General features: G+C 38.4%; 1 protein-coding gene across 2 annotated transcripts in view; it reads left to right on the forward strand.

Annotated features, from left to right (window-relative positions):
- The window catches only part of LOC103129672 (copine-5-like), an 86,171-nt gene that overhangs the window by 44,101 nt on the left and 25,362 nt on the right, over positions 1-16,708 (forward strand). For both annotated transcript variants that reach the window (XM_007540844.2, XM_007540845.2), the window contains 6 exons: positions 4,715-4,818; positions 5,081-5,185; positions 9,315-9,356; positions 9,617-9,692; positions 12,453-12,506; positions 12,950-13,011. In XM_007540844.2, the coding sequence (XP_007540906.1) occupies positions 4,715-4,818; positions 5,081-5,185; positions 9,315-9,356; positions 9,617-9,692; positions 12,453-12,506; positions 12,950-13,011 (443 nt within the window). The remainder of the gene's footprint in view (positions 1-4,714; positions 4,819-5,080; positions 5,186-9,314; positions 9,357-9,616; positions 9,693-12,452; positions 12,507-12,949; positions 13,012-16,708) is intronic.

Here is a 16,708-nt window from a genome sequence, read left to right on the forward strand (position 1 = left end):
GACCTGCCCTGTTTGCACAGATTTTTAACCCTGAAAGACATTATTACCTCGGCAGCTTGAGAGAGCGCAGTTAGAATAAAAGACAGATAAGTAGATGTGAAGATGCTGCTGTCGGGCGATGTCCCACATGACCGAAATGCGATGGCTTAGGATTCCTGCCGTCCATCTGGACGGTGTTTATCAACTAATCCGCCTGTGACCAATAAGTCGGCAGCTGAGGTGCTGCTTTGCCTGCAGCTCTTATTTAAGGAAAAATTGAGCGGAGTGGGAAGTTCTGCAGGGTTGGCTTGAGCCTTTGTGGTGAATTTGCCAGGTATCATTAGACAGAGCAACAGGCTTTGCATGGATCAAAGACTTCCTCCTGGCTGCCGTTTGCTCCTGCACATATGAGCAGCGGTTGGCTTGCTCTCAGATCTTCCTCCTGGTCTCTCTGCAGCTCCTTCTGGTTTAAGTTTTGAGAAAACCTCTTTGCATATTCCAGCTGGAAACCACAGTGCGCACACCACAAATGGATTAGGCATAGCAAGTAGAGAATTTAAGGAAAGTTCAATGCAGGATTCATATGGTAGAAAAGCAGATACTAAGCTTTATTCTCAAGGATATTGCTAATAAAAATATTAGGCACATAGTAAGAGATATAATTCATACATATTTTACAAACAACAGCGCCACCTTGAAAAGGAATGTGTGTATTCCCTTCAATTTTTCAAATGTTGTCACATTAAATTAAACCCAAAATGTAATAGTATTTTGTACGGATTTGTTTTAGATAAATCATTGGTACATTAACAGCCTCTAGTCTTTTGAATTATGTCTTTACCAATTTTACCCATGCAGTCAGATTTGACGGTCTGTGTGTTTAAACATCAACCTTACAGCAGATTCTCAGTTGGATTTAGGTTTGGGATTTTATTGAAACATTATAATGTACCAATAATGTTTCGGTGTATTATATAAAAATTGTTTCATAAGGTAACCCCAATTTAAAACTTTACCAAACACTTTTTAGACCTTTACAGAACAGCTGCATTTATACTGACAGTTAATTACTCACACAGGTTTTATTTACTTTTTTAGGTGACTTTTGAAACCACTGGTTGTACTGAATTTTATTTCGTGGTATCACAGTAAAGTTGGCTACATATAATTTCCAAAGTTTTATTACTACAAAAAATGTGTGAAAATGCTGACTTTTTATTACTTCTGCATCACAATCATTTACTGCTTTTGCTTATCGATTATATAAAATCCCCCAAGATGCCTGTGGTTGCATAACGTAAAAACGTTAAAGGAATATGAATACTTCTGCATTATGGGAGGCTTGCTCTCAGTTGTATCCATTTGTCTTTATGAATAAAGCAACACCAGAAAGTCAATCATGGAGGATAAAAACATGAATTACTGTATATCCCTGCACTAAATCCTATTTTCTGAATGATTATGATTATGTCAGGTGTTTTTCTTATGCAAATACTTCCAGTTTTGCACTGAATTCAGATAGTCAAATGTCGCTCTGTGCTTTCATGAACCAAACTCATCCTCACATTTGCAGAAATGCTCCTCTTCTGTTTTTTATTCATCACGGACAAATGCAAAGAGAGGAAATGGATTGATGCGTGAAACACACAAAAGAGCTGCGTTAATGTCCACATAATGCTTTGGCACGTGATTCGCCGGGTGATTCACTGCACTCTGCTGTCCTGAAGACGCCATGGAAGCTTATGTAACATGCATTCAGGTTTTGTCTGACTTGCTTTGTGGCTCTTTGAAAGGAGAGCCCCACTTTGGGGAAACTGACAGGGAGCATCGCTCTGCCACTTATCCTGTGCGGCGCTATCTGGATAAAGCAGAGAAAAGCATGCAGACTGCACTCTGTATTCCCCTGCTGCTGCTGCTGTTGCTGAACCTCAGTGGCTGAAATGAATGTTCTGCTTTTTTTCCCCTCACTTAATGAGGGAACACTGCACAGCACCAAAGTGGGTATGTGTTACTTGCACCTAATGAGGGCTTAAGGCGCACTGTTGCCATGATAGTTTGATTGTAGAGGTTGCATCAGGGTTGTTGCACGGTGGGTTTTGGACAGCTCCAAAGGGCTTCGGCAACCGACACAAGCAAACTCTTTTGCTATGTTGCATTATTTGTATAAATAGACCAAATGGGAACATGTGAAATAAGATGTTCTTGCGAGAAGCCACCAAGGGACAGCTTGACATAGTTTAGGTTTTAAAAAGCGCAGTGGGTTTCTCCATAGGTTTGGTTCCTATCAGCACTCCCCCTACCGTTTTTGCCTGCTGGTTTAAAAAAACGATGATAATAATTGAAAATGACGCAAGGAAATGAAAGCAGATGAACAGCAGCCACTTTAGCTGACAGCACGGGCTGTTTTAATGAGCTTTTCTCTATTACGCCATAATCTGTGCTGATTTGAAAAATCAAAAACTATTATTGGAACAAAAGAATAAGATAACGAAGTTAGCTCGTTTTGAGCAGGATACTCCGAAGTGTTTTCGTGCAGGATGGGAATTCACTCTTTTCTCTCTGCAGTTGCCTCAACAGAGCAGTCGGGTCGGTGCTGCGTCTGCGTCTGAGGGATATGATAGGGGTTAGTGTGAGGTAGGTCACAGACGGACCGTGCCGCACTGATGTGGGTCAAAGCAATCGATAGAGGCCGTGTTCAGCACATTGCTGATTCAGATCAAATAGCAGCATCAAAAGCTAGAAGCCTGTGGACGTGCATGGTAAAAATAGCAGCTCTTACATCCCTGTATGCAAGAAGCACTTATTCTCGAATGTTTCCCAGCGTGTCTTAAAGAAATACGAGTGCAACCCATAAATCACAATGATAATAAAATGTTTATTTTATTCAATTGAAATAGTGAAACTGCAGGTCCTTAAAAGATAATGTGCACTCTTTTCTTTCTTTTTCAGTTTTGTTTATCTGTCACAGGTGAATGATTTAGACCATCAAACAAATGTTATCAGACAAAATACCATTTTTAGATTATGATTCACTTTATAAAGGGAGAAAAATACCCATCCAAACCAATGTAACCATGAATGACAAAGGAATCGGTCCCTGTAATATTAGGAATTAACTTTGATTTGCCTTTTTTAAAAAAAAGCTAAGTTCAGTTTCACTGGACACACCCAGGACACACCCACTGTTTAGTAAGAAGTTACTAGACAGTAACCTAATAACAATTTGAAAACTTGACAAAGTCTAAGAAATGTCAAAAAACTCAAAGCATGCTCCGATCTAAAGTAACTGAAGAATAGACAAAAACATTCATCAGTCTTGAAAGGGTTGTAAAACTATTTCTGAGGCTTTAAGACGTAACTAAACCCCAGTGAGAGACATTATCCACAAATGGAAAACAAAACATTAAACACTAATAAATCTTCCCAGGAGCGGCCGGCCAACCAAAATTATTCCAATGGTACACAGATGTCTCATAAAGAGGTCAGCAAAGAACCCAGAGTCGCATCTAAAGCAGATTTTATTGTCTTAGTAAAAGTTCATTGTCTGTGACTCAACAAGAAGAAAGAGACAACAGCAGCCATGGGAGAGTTACTATGCGAAAAATATTGAGCTAAAAAAATAACACTGAAGATCTCAACAAATATTTAAACGCCTGCAAGACTTTGAGGAAAATAGTTTTGTTGGCTGATGATATGGGAACGTTTCAGAAAAGTGTGTCTTGCAGAAGTTTCATCCAACTTTTTCATTCTGACTGATGGGTTGAAAAATCCCACTGTGGTCAATGTTTACCTGTTTTAAAATGATATTAATGACACATTCAGTTGCATGTAATTTTCATTGGGTTTAATTAGTAGTCAGGCTGAACAAAGAATCCACATTGAGCCGTCACACATGCACAAAGTCAGAGGTATGGGAGTGTTTTAAAGTGGTAGCAATTTTAAATATGTCTGGTTTAATTTGGCGTTATCTGAAAAGAGCCAAATGATGCTCAAAAATATAGAAAAAAATATTAGGTGACACCAGAGTTATGTGAAACGTGTGTGAAATATATCTTATTTAAGACAAAACTTTCATTTTTAGGATTTTACCTGCCTTCAAATGTATTAATTGATTGGTTTCTTATCAAAGCTTGAATAGTGATGAGCTGAAGTTTGTTAGTGACCATCAATGAGGTCACTTTTTTCCTCATGTGATCATTTAAGCGTCCAACACTTTATCATCCTGGAATGCAAACTAATATTTAGAATATAGAGAAACTATCAGGAATCAAGAGAGCTGGGAGGCAAAGAGATTGTCCTTAATCCAGCAATGAACAATGAATCGGTGCCTAAATGAGTATAATTATAATAATACCAGCCTTTCTGGTGTATTGTTGGCTGTAGCCTCATATGCAGCTCCCAGCCTATTACTGCATGTACGAGGTTTTAGAATCCGTTTCTGTGCCTCACATCGTTACTATTATTATACTGAACACAAAAGGTATTTTCGATGCAAGAGTTGCATAATAAAAAAAAATGGTAATGAATGCATTTGTACATTTTCACAAACTAGAACCCAGTGGTTGGTTTTGCTCTGCTCCTATTAGAATTCAGTTGGCATTTTTTGCCCGTTATTTGGTGCTTCAGTGCTTTTATATCTTGGCAAACAGCATGTATAAACAAACAACAGGAGGGACACAGGCAAAAGAACGGATTTACAATGTCCTTTACTCTCGCTGTGGTTTTTCCTTTGTAGGATTATGCCACCATGCAGTTCTGTGCCAACAAATTGGATAAAAAGGACTTCTTTGGAAAGTCAGACCCCTTCATGGTCTTCTATAGAAGTAACGAGGATGGCACGTGAGTTTGCATCTGGATTCTGCTTCTCTGTGCTGGGATTAAAGCCAGGCTGATGTGCGTAAAGATTCAAGATGAAAGGAGTCGAGTACAAAAGATTTCATACCGAGGCCTCTTTTAACTCGGCTGCGTACAGATGCATGCGGACAGAATTGGTCTCGAACACAGCAAAGCTGCTGTGGAGAGATTCTTTCTAGGTCCTGGTTTTGTTTTGAAGCTCTGTGCTCCTCCAGGGTTGTAAGTTTCTGTTGATCTTTTTCTCCAGGTTTACCATTTGTCACAAGACTGAGGTGGTGAAGAACACCCTGAATCCTGTGTGGGAGCCCTTTTCCATCCCTGTCAGAGCACTCTGCAACGGGGACTATGAAAGGTAGGTTGGCTGGTCTCCCACAGTTAATGTTCAATAATACACACATACTCAAACAAACCCCAAAGCTCCGAGTTTTTAAGCAAAACCCAACTTTCACATTGTTGTGATCCACATAATTTAAACACACCAATGACTAAAATCATCCGATTATTTCCTTCACCAGCCCTGATGTGTTATGGAGTCGTTGAAAACTAAAAATGGTCCCTTTCTACTGATCAGTGAATGCATAACAGCTACACGCTAATAGGTTGTGCTGACAGCAGCAAAGTTAGCAAACAGGGTCTGCTTGGAAAACAATTGACAGCTATTCGTGCTAATTATAGTAGTTGAAGATGATGAAGACAGCTGAAAATGTCGATGTAAAGTTCGAGAAAGCAATATGTCATGCAACTCATCTTGCATGACATATCTTATCAATCAATCAATCAATCAATCAATCAATCAATCAATCAATCAATCAATCAATCAATCAATCAATCAATCAATCAAGTTTATTTGCATAGCACATTTCAGCAACAAGGCAGTTCAAAGTGCTTTACATCATAAAATATAGTCATAGAAGACACAGTCGACAATCCAAACATAACATTTTGTCTGATGGCATTATTACACACCAGAATGTTTATCAATGTTTCATTTATAATGTTTCAAAATCAACTCTAAAATGGTGTGTCTTAAGTCTGGATTTAAAGGAACTCAGTGTTTCAGCTGTTTTGCAGTTTTCAGGAAGAGTGTCCCAGATTTGTGGTGCACAGAAGCTGAATGCTGCTTCTCCATGTTTCGTTCTAGTTCTGGGAATGCAGAGCAGACCAGAACCAGAAGACCTGAGGGGTCTGGAAGTTTGATAAAACAACAGCAAATGTATTTTAAAGTCTGTTCTCTGAGCTACAGGGAGCTTTACAATGTAGGGACTTTAGATCTGGTGTTATGTGCTCCATCTTCCTGGTTTTAGTCAGAACACAGGCAGCAGCATTCTGGATCAGCAGCAATTGTCTGATTGATTTTCTAGGCAGAACTATAAGGACGCTGCTGCAGTCATCAATGCGACTAAAGATAAATGCCTGGATGAGTTTCTCTAGATCTTGCTGGGATTTTTAGTCGGGTTTTATTTGTAGTGATATCTCTGTCCTAGCCTAGCAATTGCTTTTCTACGCAATTGCACTTGATTCTAATCTTCCTTCAATGCCCTGTCCATGCTTTCTCCCATTGAGCTTAATTTCTTTAGTAGAATTTCAACCGGGCCAATCAGGGAACAGGAGAAGTTGTGAACGATGATGTTGATTTGATTTTCCTCCTGCAGTTTTGGCATCGGAAGCAGAGCAAGTGAACAAAGACGTTCAGTAATTAACATTAACAGTCATTTCATTCAGCTCAGCACTTCTCCTTTCGCACCGGAGGATGGTTGTTTACAGCGCTGGCAACTTCAGATAAACTTCATCGTGAGCATTATATCCGCGATTGAAATTAGGTAAAACTTTAACTGTATCCACGCCTCCAGCAAGCAATCGTCTCTCAGTAGCAGAGGGTCCAGGACCTTCATTTGAAGCATAAAGGTCAAAAGCATCTGGAGGACTTTATTGAATTTGTTAATTTCCAGTGACTGAAAGACACAGAAGTGATTGGACATTTTCTGATCGATGCATCTCTAATAGTAAATGGAGAAATGCATCAAATTCAAGGTTGAGTCAATTTTCCTGCTTCACTGTTCAATAAAGGCCTCTCTCTCTCTCTTTGCAAATCCTCCTTCCCCCCCATCTGCTCATTCAGTCACCCACAAACAGTGGAAACCTTTCAGCATTTCACATCTCTTATTGGCAGCAGCATCTTCCATCTTATCTGCTTCTTTTCATGGCAAACCGTCGCCTTGCAAAGCACCCGAGCAGCAGTAGGAGTTTCGACAGCAAAATAAGAAATAAGAGGATAAACAAAGATAGTGAGGGAGAGTGGCTGCACTTGTTGTTCTGTGTATGCGGACAGTGGGTTGGGATAAACAGAAGAGCCCGTCATCGTATGTCCGTGCGTGTGTGTGTGTGTCGAATCATCAAGGTGTGTAGGTGCAGATATTCATGAGAGTGAAGAAGAACATGTTAAACTTTGCCCTCTTCACCACACCAGGTGTCAACGAAGGTTCCCCGTTTCGATGTTTCGATCCTGCCTCTGCTCACCTGTCCGGAGAAACTAATTGGGTCAGACAGATGGAGCAGAGGCATGAAAGATGTCTGATTCCCTTTGAGGCTTTATGCTGCAAAAGAAACTCCTAGCAATTTAGGCTCTACTCACTTTTATCATCAGATATTGCCTGCTGTGGGTTTTTCCTGTTCTGAATTTAGTTAGCACCATTTAAAATTCAGTTTAAAATGTAATTTTCTCTTAGTGATCCTGTTTAAAAATATATATTTTTATGCTTTTTTTCTTTTAGGACAAATTGGTTGTCTAAGGTTGTATGTCTGTCTGGAAGGTGAACCTCAACCAAAGCACGATTTATTTTTTATTATAATTTATGCCACCTTGAACATACTTTTTGGTGCTGGATTTAGCTCCATTTACCTCCCATAAACTTTGACCAGCTTCCTAAGTCCCTGTTGGATAAATTTTGGCCTGATCTTATCACAGCACCTTCTTTGTTGTTTCCCCCACTCAAACTGCAGACGGGACTTCACGTAGCTTTCTTTCAACGTTGGCTTTCGTCTTTCAACGCGTACAAAAAGGGCAAATTCATAGAATTTACAATAAAGATTTTTCCCACATGAACTGTGAATCTTTGAAGCTTCTTCAGAGTTATCATGGGCCTCATCACTGCTTGTATCATTTGTGTGGCCGGCCATGTCTTGCTCTTTCCAATTTCAAATGCTGAGTTTGGTTATTGTTTTTTAATAAAAATTCTCCACAGCTTTATTTATGACCGATGTGTCTTCATGATGCTGACAGCTCTCCTTTCCCCTCTGACGCTTTCACACAGTTACACTTCATTTTCAAAGTACATTACTTCTAAAAAGGTATTTAGTTTCACTGAATTTTACTACTTGGATGTTGGACTAAAGATCCTGGATACACGTGCAAACAACAAGTGTAAAGGTTGAAGGCTTATGAATAATTTTGCAAGGCACTGTGGATTAAATACTTCATGTTACTTTTGTTCCATGTTTCTCATGTTTTTCTACAGTAAAAATCAAGATAATGACAAGATGACAATAATAAGGAGGAAGCACACTCTGCTCTCTGCAATCACATCTTGCTTTGCGAATCTGATAAAACTCTTGTAATCACTTGGCTCCATTAGTGATCAGAAAGTGGAATCGCTCTCATTTCTACTCCAGCGAGCAATACGAGAGCGAAATTGATTGGGGACTGCAACTGAAGCTAAGGAGGTGCTCTAAGTCTCTTCTTGGAACCGATAACTATTTCAATGCCAACTCATCACCAGCCTGAAGTTATCCGTAGTGTCAACATGCATTAGTAGTTTCTCCCATGGTGTCGAAAATCTCTCAGAAAATGAACTTTTTCCTACTCTGATTCGGACTGAATGTTCAAGCAGTAATTAGAGAAAAGATTCACAATAAAAAGATTGGATTAAACAACTTTATAATGTGGGTAAACAGTGCAGACAGAATGAGTTCAGGGCGGCTCTCTGTCATCCCGTCTTCTTTTGGACCCACTGAGACATGATTGACAGCAGCTAACGGGAGGCTGAGGGACGCGTCCTGATACTCTTCCCCCACCCCGTTTCAGCTCAAAAGGATGGAGACAGCATTTCTTTTCTCAAATCCTCTCAGGCTAACACAGTCATACTCCGTCAATCAGAATATGGGTTTCGATGAGGCTTGTTTGTGAGACTGGAAGCACCTTTTGGAAATAACAACCTTTGCTGTATTCAGATTATTTTCATTGGTCTGATATAATATTCTAATCTTAAATGTTGTGTATGCATTAGCTGTAGGTGGAAAACATAACAGATTACTTGTCTGGCACAGAAACAACAAGATGATGTGATTGTTAAGAGTTTCAGTTTTACCCATTATCCATAAAAAATACATATTGTTTTGAATAAATACCGTACCTTCTTGCTGGCATCAAAGTTGGAGCTCGTTATGGAAATGAACTCTTTTGTCTTGCTGTGGTGTCTTCACAGGACAATCAAGGCGGAGGTGTATGACTGGGACAGAGATGGGAGGTAATGATCAACATCAACTTGTAAAACTCTTATTGTAGAGTATCATCTATGCTTTGTCACTCCATGTTATGATTGTTTATGAAATAGCTTTAAACCTGAATTTCTATTTCTGCTATTAGTTTTACCAGTATTGGAAAAATAATTTACAGACTAAAGATTAGAAAGTTTGTGTTTTAGTAGGGTTAGGCTGTGTTTTTTTTTTTTTCACTACATTCATCGTCCTCATGACACACGTTTTGTGTTTTGTTTTTTTCCACCAGTCACGATTTCATTGGTGAATTCACAACAAGCTACAAAGAGCTATGCAGAGGCCAGAGCCAGTTACATCTATATGAGGTGAGTGGAGATGAAAAAAGAAGCAGTTTTCTACACATTTGCCCATGAAACCTCGAGAATAATTAGTGAATGTAGCGCAAGGCTTCCTCTTGAGTATTGTTTGATGTCTTGTCATGGTGTTCCCCTGCTTTAAACGGCTTAGATATAGAATCCAGGTCACAATGCAAACCTGACCCATTTATTTCAAACTCTAAAGGGATGATGACTCCATTTGTTCAGCAGAACATTTTTCTTCATTCACACTCCGTGTCGTGGCAAATAGGAGGCGCACCAAGCCAACTGTGGATTAAAATAGGTTACATGGTAACTGCTGCACAATGACTAGCAGCTAAGGCCATTTTTCTGCTCGGTACTCAAGAAACGTAAAATATTATCATCCCCAGAAGCTCAGGAAAGTCTTATTTAATACCAATAAATGAGTTAATAGTGAGATTAAAAGCATGAATTCTCATTTTATCCTCAACAGACCTGTCAAGGATTTCTACTGTATGTGGTGAAAATACAAACAAAGTGGAGCCACATAGCTGCTTGACAGGACTTACTCCTTGACCTATTTAACGTTTTGCAACATTATAACCTCAAACTTCACTGTATCTTATTTGAATTTTTATCTGACAGACCAACACAAAGCAGTGAAAACATTTCCATTTCTCTCTTGGTTATGTCTCTAACAGCTTTTCACATCTAGAAACTGGAAGTTTTTGTTGTTTCTTTTGTGCAAATTAGCTGAAACTCAGTCAGATTGGATGAAGAGCATCCATAGCATGCAACTTTCTAGCCATGATACGAATAGCTCAATGGATTTTGGTATGGACTTTGACTGGACCCTTCAATATACTTTGAACTAAACCATTCAATTATAGCTCCTTCAGTATTTTTTGTATCCTTGTCCAGCTGGAAGTTGAACCTCTGGCCTAGTTAAAGATTTGCATCCACATAGCCTTGTCGCCACCATGTTTAACTTTGGAAATGTTTTTTTTTTTTTTTTTCAGGATGATGCACATTGTTACTTTTCAGCTGCATGTAGCAATTTGCACATAAACCAAAAAACACAAATGTTTACCAGATATTTTCTTCTGCATGTTTAAAGTGTCTCTAGTTGTGGCAAACTAGAGTCAGGACTTCTAATGGTCTCATTTGTCCCACTGTTGTATAAAAATAAAATATGTTTTAGGTTCAATAAATGGTTGTCCGGTCAACACATCATCCCACCCAGGCTGCAGACCTCTATCGCTCCTCCACAGCCTCCATGAACAATAAGCAGATGGACTCCATTTACTAATTACATGAGCTGAAAGCAGTGGGTTTGGTCTTTCACAGGTCAAAGGGCTGAGTACGTGTGCCACATCAGACTATTATTTGTGAAAATTTCCTTAAATTCCAGATTACGTGTTTTACCGTTTTCACCAGGACTCCCCCAAAGAAGAGATCCTTTATCTCAATTGTTCAAAAAAATGAACAATTATGGACTACTTTGTCAAAATATCCCAATAAAATTCATTGAGTGTTGTTGCAAAATGACAAAATATGAAAAGTTTTAAGGAATATCAATACCTTTGCAATGCTTTGGGTTTATTTTTGTACTACTTGGAGAACCAGATTTGGTGTAACCTGCTGATTAAATCTCTTGCTATAATATAGCAGCTTTTGATTCAGCTACAGGAGGTGGCCGATCTGAAAATAAAAGGTGTTGGGTTTGAAAAAGTGGTTGCAGAAAGAGTGAGGATTCTGCAGAGATCTACTCGTTTTACGGTGCCGACATACATAGAGGCACATTCAATAAGAGCTGGCCTCAATTTAATTAGAAAAAGAAACACACCAGAGTCTTAAAGCTGCTATGGACCAGAACGGTGATAAAGAGTTCCTGAACTACTTTAAGGATGGCTACAAAAGAATCAAGCTTCCTTTTTTTTATCCATGGATGAAAAAAGACTTTGAATAGGTAGCAGGTTACAATGTTCAGCCTCATTCACACTCAACCTGACATGCACAAAGCTTATAAGCATTAACTCTACATGTTGTAGGGATAAGAAAAGCTGGCTGAATGGCATGTGATATTTTTTTTGACATAACCTTTTTTTTCGACATAACCTGAGTTCAGACAGTAGAGGCTGTAGAGCTATAAGGCATCATCTTTGTGGTCAAAACTAATTTTAGAAACCATTGAGAAGAGACAGAAAGTTTCCTTCAGGCCGATGTTTTATGTTTGTGCACAAACGCATAGATTAAGCAGCAGACACATTTGACCTTGCTCTCTCGGTTACATTCTTTTTTTTTTTTTTTGGCTGCAAGCTCTTAATGTAACTTTGATTAAAGGGGAAGAAAAAATACAGTAATTTCTCATCTCGCTGCTCATATCACCTGTTTTTGACCATTTTCCTACCCACGTTCCTCTTCCCCGCACAGCCTGTGGATCTGCACAATTTAATTCATTCTGAATGTAGTTATTGTTTTGTTTGCTCCCGAGGGTTGAAATGTAGGACAAGTATTCTTTTGTCCCCAAGGATGCATGTAGGATATGGAGTAGGTGGTTATAAAAATCCTCCTGAATAATCTGTGTCTTGCTGCGAGGCATGATCAATGGTACCTCATTCTCACCTACTGCAGATATTGGATTCATTCCCTATGCACCATTACCCTTACAGACAAGGAACAGGAGGACAAAGATGTTTTTATTACTCGCCCAGGGGTGGATGGAGGGAATTGTGTTGCAGGTTCACATTGTCATTATCCTTTGTTCCTGCCCCGCCTTCATTCCAGGTGGTGAATCCAAAGAAGAAACTAAAGAAAAAGCGATATATCAACTCTGGCACGGTGAGGCTAATATCAAGGCTGCATTTCATTCCTTCACTCCTCTGCAGCTCCGGGTTCGCCATCAGGTTTCCACTAAACTCATTTCACAAAGCAGTCCAACGCCTCTTTTTAAAGATTTTTTTTTTCTTAGTTAAAGATAAATGTAAGCTTTCTCCTTGTCCTGTTAATGGAGTAATTATAAAATGTTTATAAATGAGACTTTTTTTTTATTACTGCTCTTGCTCTTGGTGAATGCCGTGGCTGTAATTAAAATCTGTGAATAGTTATCCATCATGCTGATCATCCATCAGCCATGCTCATGTGCAGTGATTCTTATACTAATAGACTCCATGGATATTCTGTATGGATAAGTAATTTTGTGGATGGTTAACCTAATATATAGATTGGCAGATTTGATTTTTATTAAATTAATAAACGTGCTGTGTTCTTTTTTTGTGTCCCAGGTGTCATTATTATCATTCAATGTAGAGTCTGAGCACACATTCTTGGATTACATCAAAGGAGGGTGAGTTTAATAATCCTCATCTATGCATCTCATAACATTGTATTTGTGTTTTCTAACAGTTGCGTAAAAATATTAATTAAAATTAGGTTTTTTTTTTTTCAAATCGGAACATAAATCTTCCTTGTTTGTGTTTGAATACGTAAAGGGAAAGAAATTATATAATATTATATTATTAGGAGGCTCGCTGGGTTTATATTAAGCAAAATTACATCACAGACAAATCTACACATTTAGTATAAATCTACTACAAATATCAAATTGGATATCTATATTTTTAAAATGTATTGTTCTATTCAGTCGAGTTATTCATACAACACCGGTTCACGACAAATGTTACCTCAATACGCTTTCAGACAAATACCTCCCATTTTTATCTGAAAACAGATTATCCACTTTAGTCCAGATTAAGTAGAAATATATTTTTAAATAGACAGATTCAGGTCTCATTCCATGCATTCCAATTCAGTCCTAAATATAAGCCAAAACAATCAAATTCAGTTAATTATTGAGAGCTCATGTCTCAAACTCGAGTCCCTCCAGAACTATAGTTTGTTGGTCGTTCAGACTCTTCATAATAATAATAGCCACAGAAACATAGTCCGAAGATAACAGTTGTGTGCTTTAATATTGTTTAAGTTTAAAAAAAGTCAAACCAAATCAGTTTTTATTTGTATAAAGCCAAAGCTAGTTAGCATGTGAGAGGATGTTAAATATTATTTAATCTTCTGAAGTTTTCATCAAATTGTTGATGGGTAGTTTTACCTACCACAGTCGCCTGTTTGAGGACAATCATGGTCTTCATTATGGCCGAAAAAGGAAATGAGTTTGACACCCCTGATTTAGAGGAATCATGAAATAAAAACGTGTTGGGGAAAAATACCACGACTAAGTCACCTTCATTTCAATCCTATGCCATGAAATCTTTGTAGCCTCATTGTTGCTTTTCTCCTGCAATCAATCCAAATATGCAGGACATATTTGCATATCTGTTTCTGGTGGGGTTCCGGTTTGTCCTGCATATTTGGAAAGATATCCTGGACTCCAGTCAAATATCATCAGTCCCGCCTGTCTCTAACCCCCGCTGCACCCTCCTTTCCCCATCCATCTTACCTTTACTACTTGGCAAGGTCTGTATCAGAAGAATGAGATTTATTGAGAAATTATCCATTTTAGGAAGCTCCACTGATTGCATCAAGTCTTTGTCTTTGCAGCAATCTATCATCCCAAACAAGAATCTGACAGATTTTTTTGAAGTGGGTTCTGTGGAAAGATGGATATCAGCCAGACACCTCCTTGAAAAAAATTTAAGTTTGTCATCTGACCCGATACTAAATTCCCCTGAGTGTTTAAAAGTAACTGGAAGTCAGAGTAGGACCAAAACCCAAAGAGTAAATTGGCCATATTTGAACAATTCATATAAAAAAATGTTATAAAATCTTGTAATGTTTCTGTGTAAACCACATGTTGCAAAATAAAGTGTGAGGATTAGCATAGTAACAGCTACAAAAGTAGAAAATTGTGAAAAGCAAAAATGTTAGTGTCTAAGGTAAATGGGGTATTATCGATTTTTACAAGGCTTTTCAAGTTGTTACTGTGTCAGATCATCCTTTGTAATTGTTGTGTTACATAAGATTTGCAGCGGTGATAAAAAAGAAAGTACATCCCTAAAATTAATGGGTTGTGGTTTGGCCATGTGTAGAGACTTCAGGGTGTGCTTAATATTTCACAGCTTTTCGTCTTGCGCTGTGTTCAGTAAATTATATGTTGGAGTCTGTGGGGACTGGTAGTGTGTGGTGGTTTGTATAACCCATATATTTGTGAGAGGTTGTACTTTTTTCTTTAATGATTCTGCTTAAAACATTATTGTAAAAGACTCAGCCTTCACTGTAAATGCCCATCAACCACATAACTAATGCAAAGCAATGGTTATCTTCGTTTTTAAGCTTTCGGATAAAGGAAATCCACTTTGGATTCATTAGTTCAAACCTCTGAGGAAAATGGTTGTGTTTACAGAAATGTAGGTTATTAAAAGTTGCAGTAGGGAGTTTTGAGAAAACAGTGGACTGAAACTTTGAACAAGCACACCCTACAGGTCCGTTCCCCCGGCTCTGATGCGCTACAGCTCTACATCCACAACATATTGGTATGTTAGTCTTAGGTTGTTTTTCCTAACATTAGCCCTGCTAGAGCACACCAGCAGTCTTCAGCTTGAATGGCAGTAAGCACTGTGCAGGGAAGGATATGAGCAGCGCATACATGAGCACTGTTTCTGCAGGTGGCTGTAGGACCACTGGCAGGACACAATGACACAATGACACATTACATTAATATGTAAAAAAAAAAATAAAAATACGTATTACGAATACATATTCTACCAATACGTAAAAATATATATTTTTATATATAGTAAAATATTTTACAACAGCTTTAATGTAGACTAAATACACTTGAACTTGATCTTACTCAAGGAAGCACCATGTTTGAAGATATTCAATAAAATACATTCCTATTAGCACTGTTGTGATTTAACCTGGTAAACTTTAGAAAGCTATTATGTCACCATTTGAGCTTTATCAGATGGTGATTGGATCATTACACATTATAAAAGTTACATAAGTCTTTGCTACATATGTTAGGTTAATGTCAAATTACATATCAGCTACCAAGATGTTAGCTTTGTTAATATCAGCATCAAACCATTTCTGTGTTTTTCTCTGTATTAGACATAAACGCATGAGAAAAGATGAATATTTAATTTATTTAAGAATAAGTAACGCTCTTTGGAGGCTATGTATTGCATAAGATTGATCCCAGCGCCAATTATGTTCAATTATAAGCATGTATTATGCATTTCTGTGAACTCCTGTTACACACTACATCCCTCCTAGTTTATCGGCCCTTACGTTAACTTGTTCAAATAACCAAATTCATGCCTCGCAAAACAACTTACTCTCTGCTTGCTGCTGATTTGCAACAGCATAATAAGAGCTGTCACAGTCCCCATCGTTGGAACCAGCATTACATTTTCAAAGAGCTCCCTGCTGCTGCACACACCCGCAATTCATCTGCACTGCTGTCTGCAGCTGAATTTGGGAACTTGTGAAAACATCATTATCACATAGTTCACAGTGTCTGTCAGCCAATGCTGTGGCGCTTATTGGTAAATGCTCCAAACAGTCAAATACAAATCATCAAATACTGCCTTTCACTTCAAAAGCACTGCTTTATTCGTGGTTTGAAATGAGTGCTGCCAAATCAAGTGGTTTGTATTGACTTATCTTTTAACTTTTAAAAGTCATTCTGATATATTCTGGTCTTCTCAGTTGTCTAGCATCATTAAGAACACACAGAAACAATGATTAGAAAAAAAAAAACGGGCCGCACACTTATAAAATACACACAAATTTGGTATTAAAATGCCAGTTGAGGGGTTGTCAATTATTCAGCTGGACCAGCAGCACAGTGAGACTTCCCGAGTGTTGTGAAGAATTTAGAGAGGACACTGCTGAGATTTATAAAATAAAAGAGAGCATAAAAGAAGAACATTTATATTTAATGCAGCAGCTTTAAGAGCATTACTTTAGCTCATCCTATTTCCCCATCCCCTGCCTGAGGCAGAACAGGCACCACACACACTTCCTTCATTGATCAAAACACGCACGCACACACACACACACACACACACACACACACACAC

The sequence above is a fragment of the Poecilia formosa genome, unplaced genomic scaffold, assembly GCF_000485575.1.
Source record: "Poecilia formosa unplaced genomic scaffold, Poecilia_formosa-5.1.2 Scaffold566, whole genome shotgun sequence".
NCBI lineage: Eukaryota > Metazoa > Chordata > Actinopteri > Cyprinodontiformes > Poeciliidae > Poecilia > Poecilia formosa.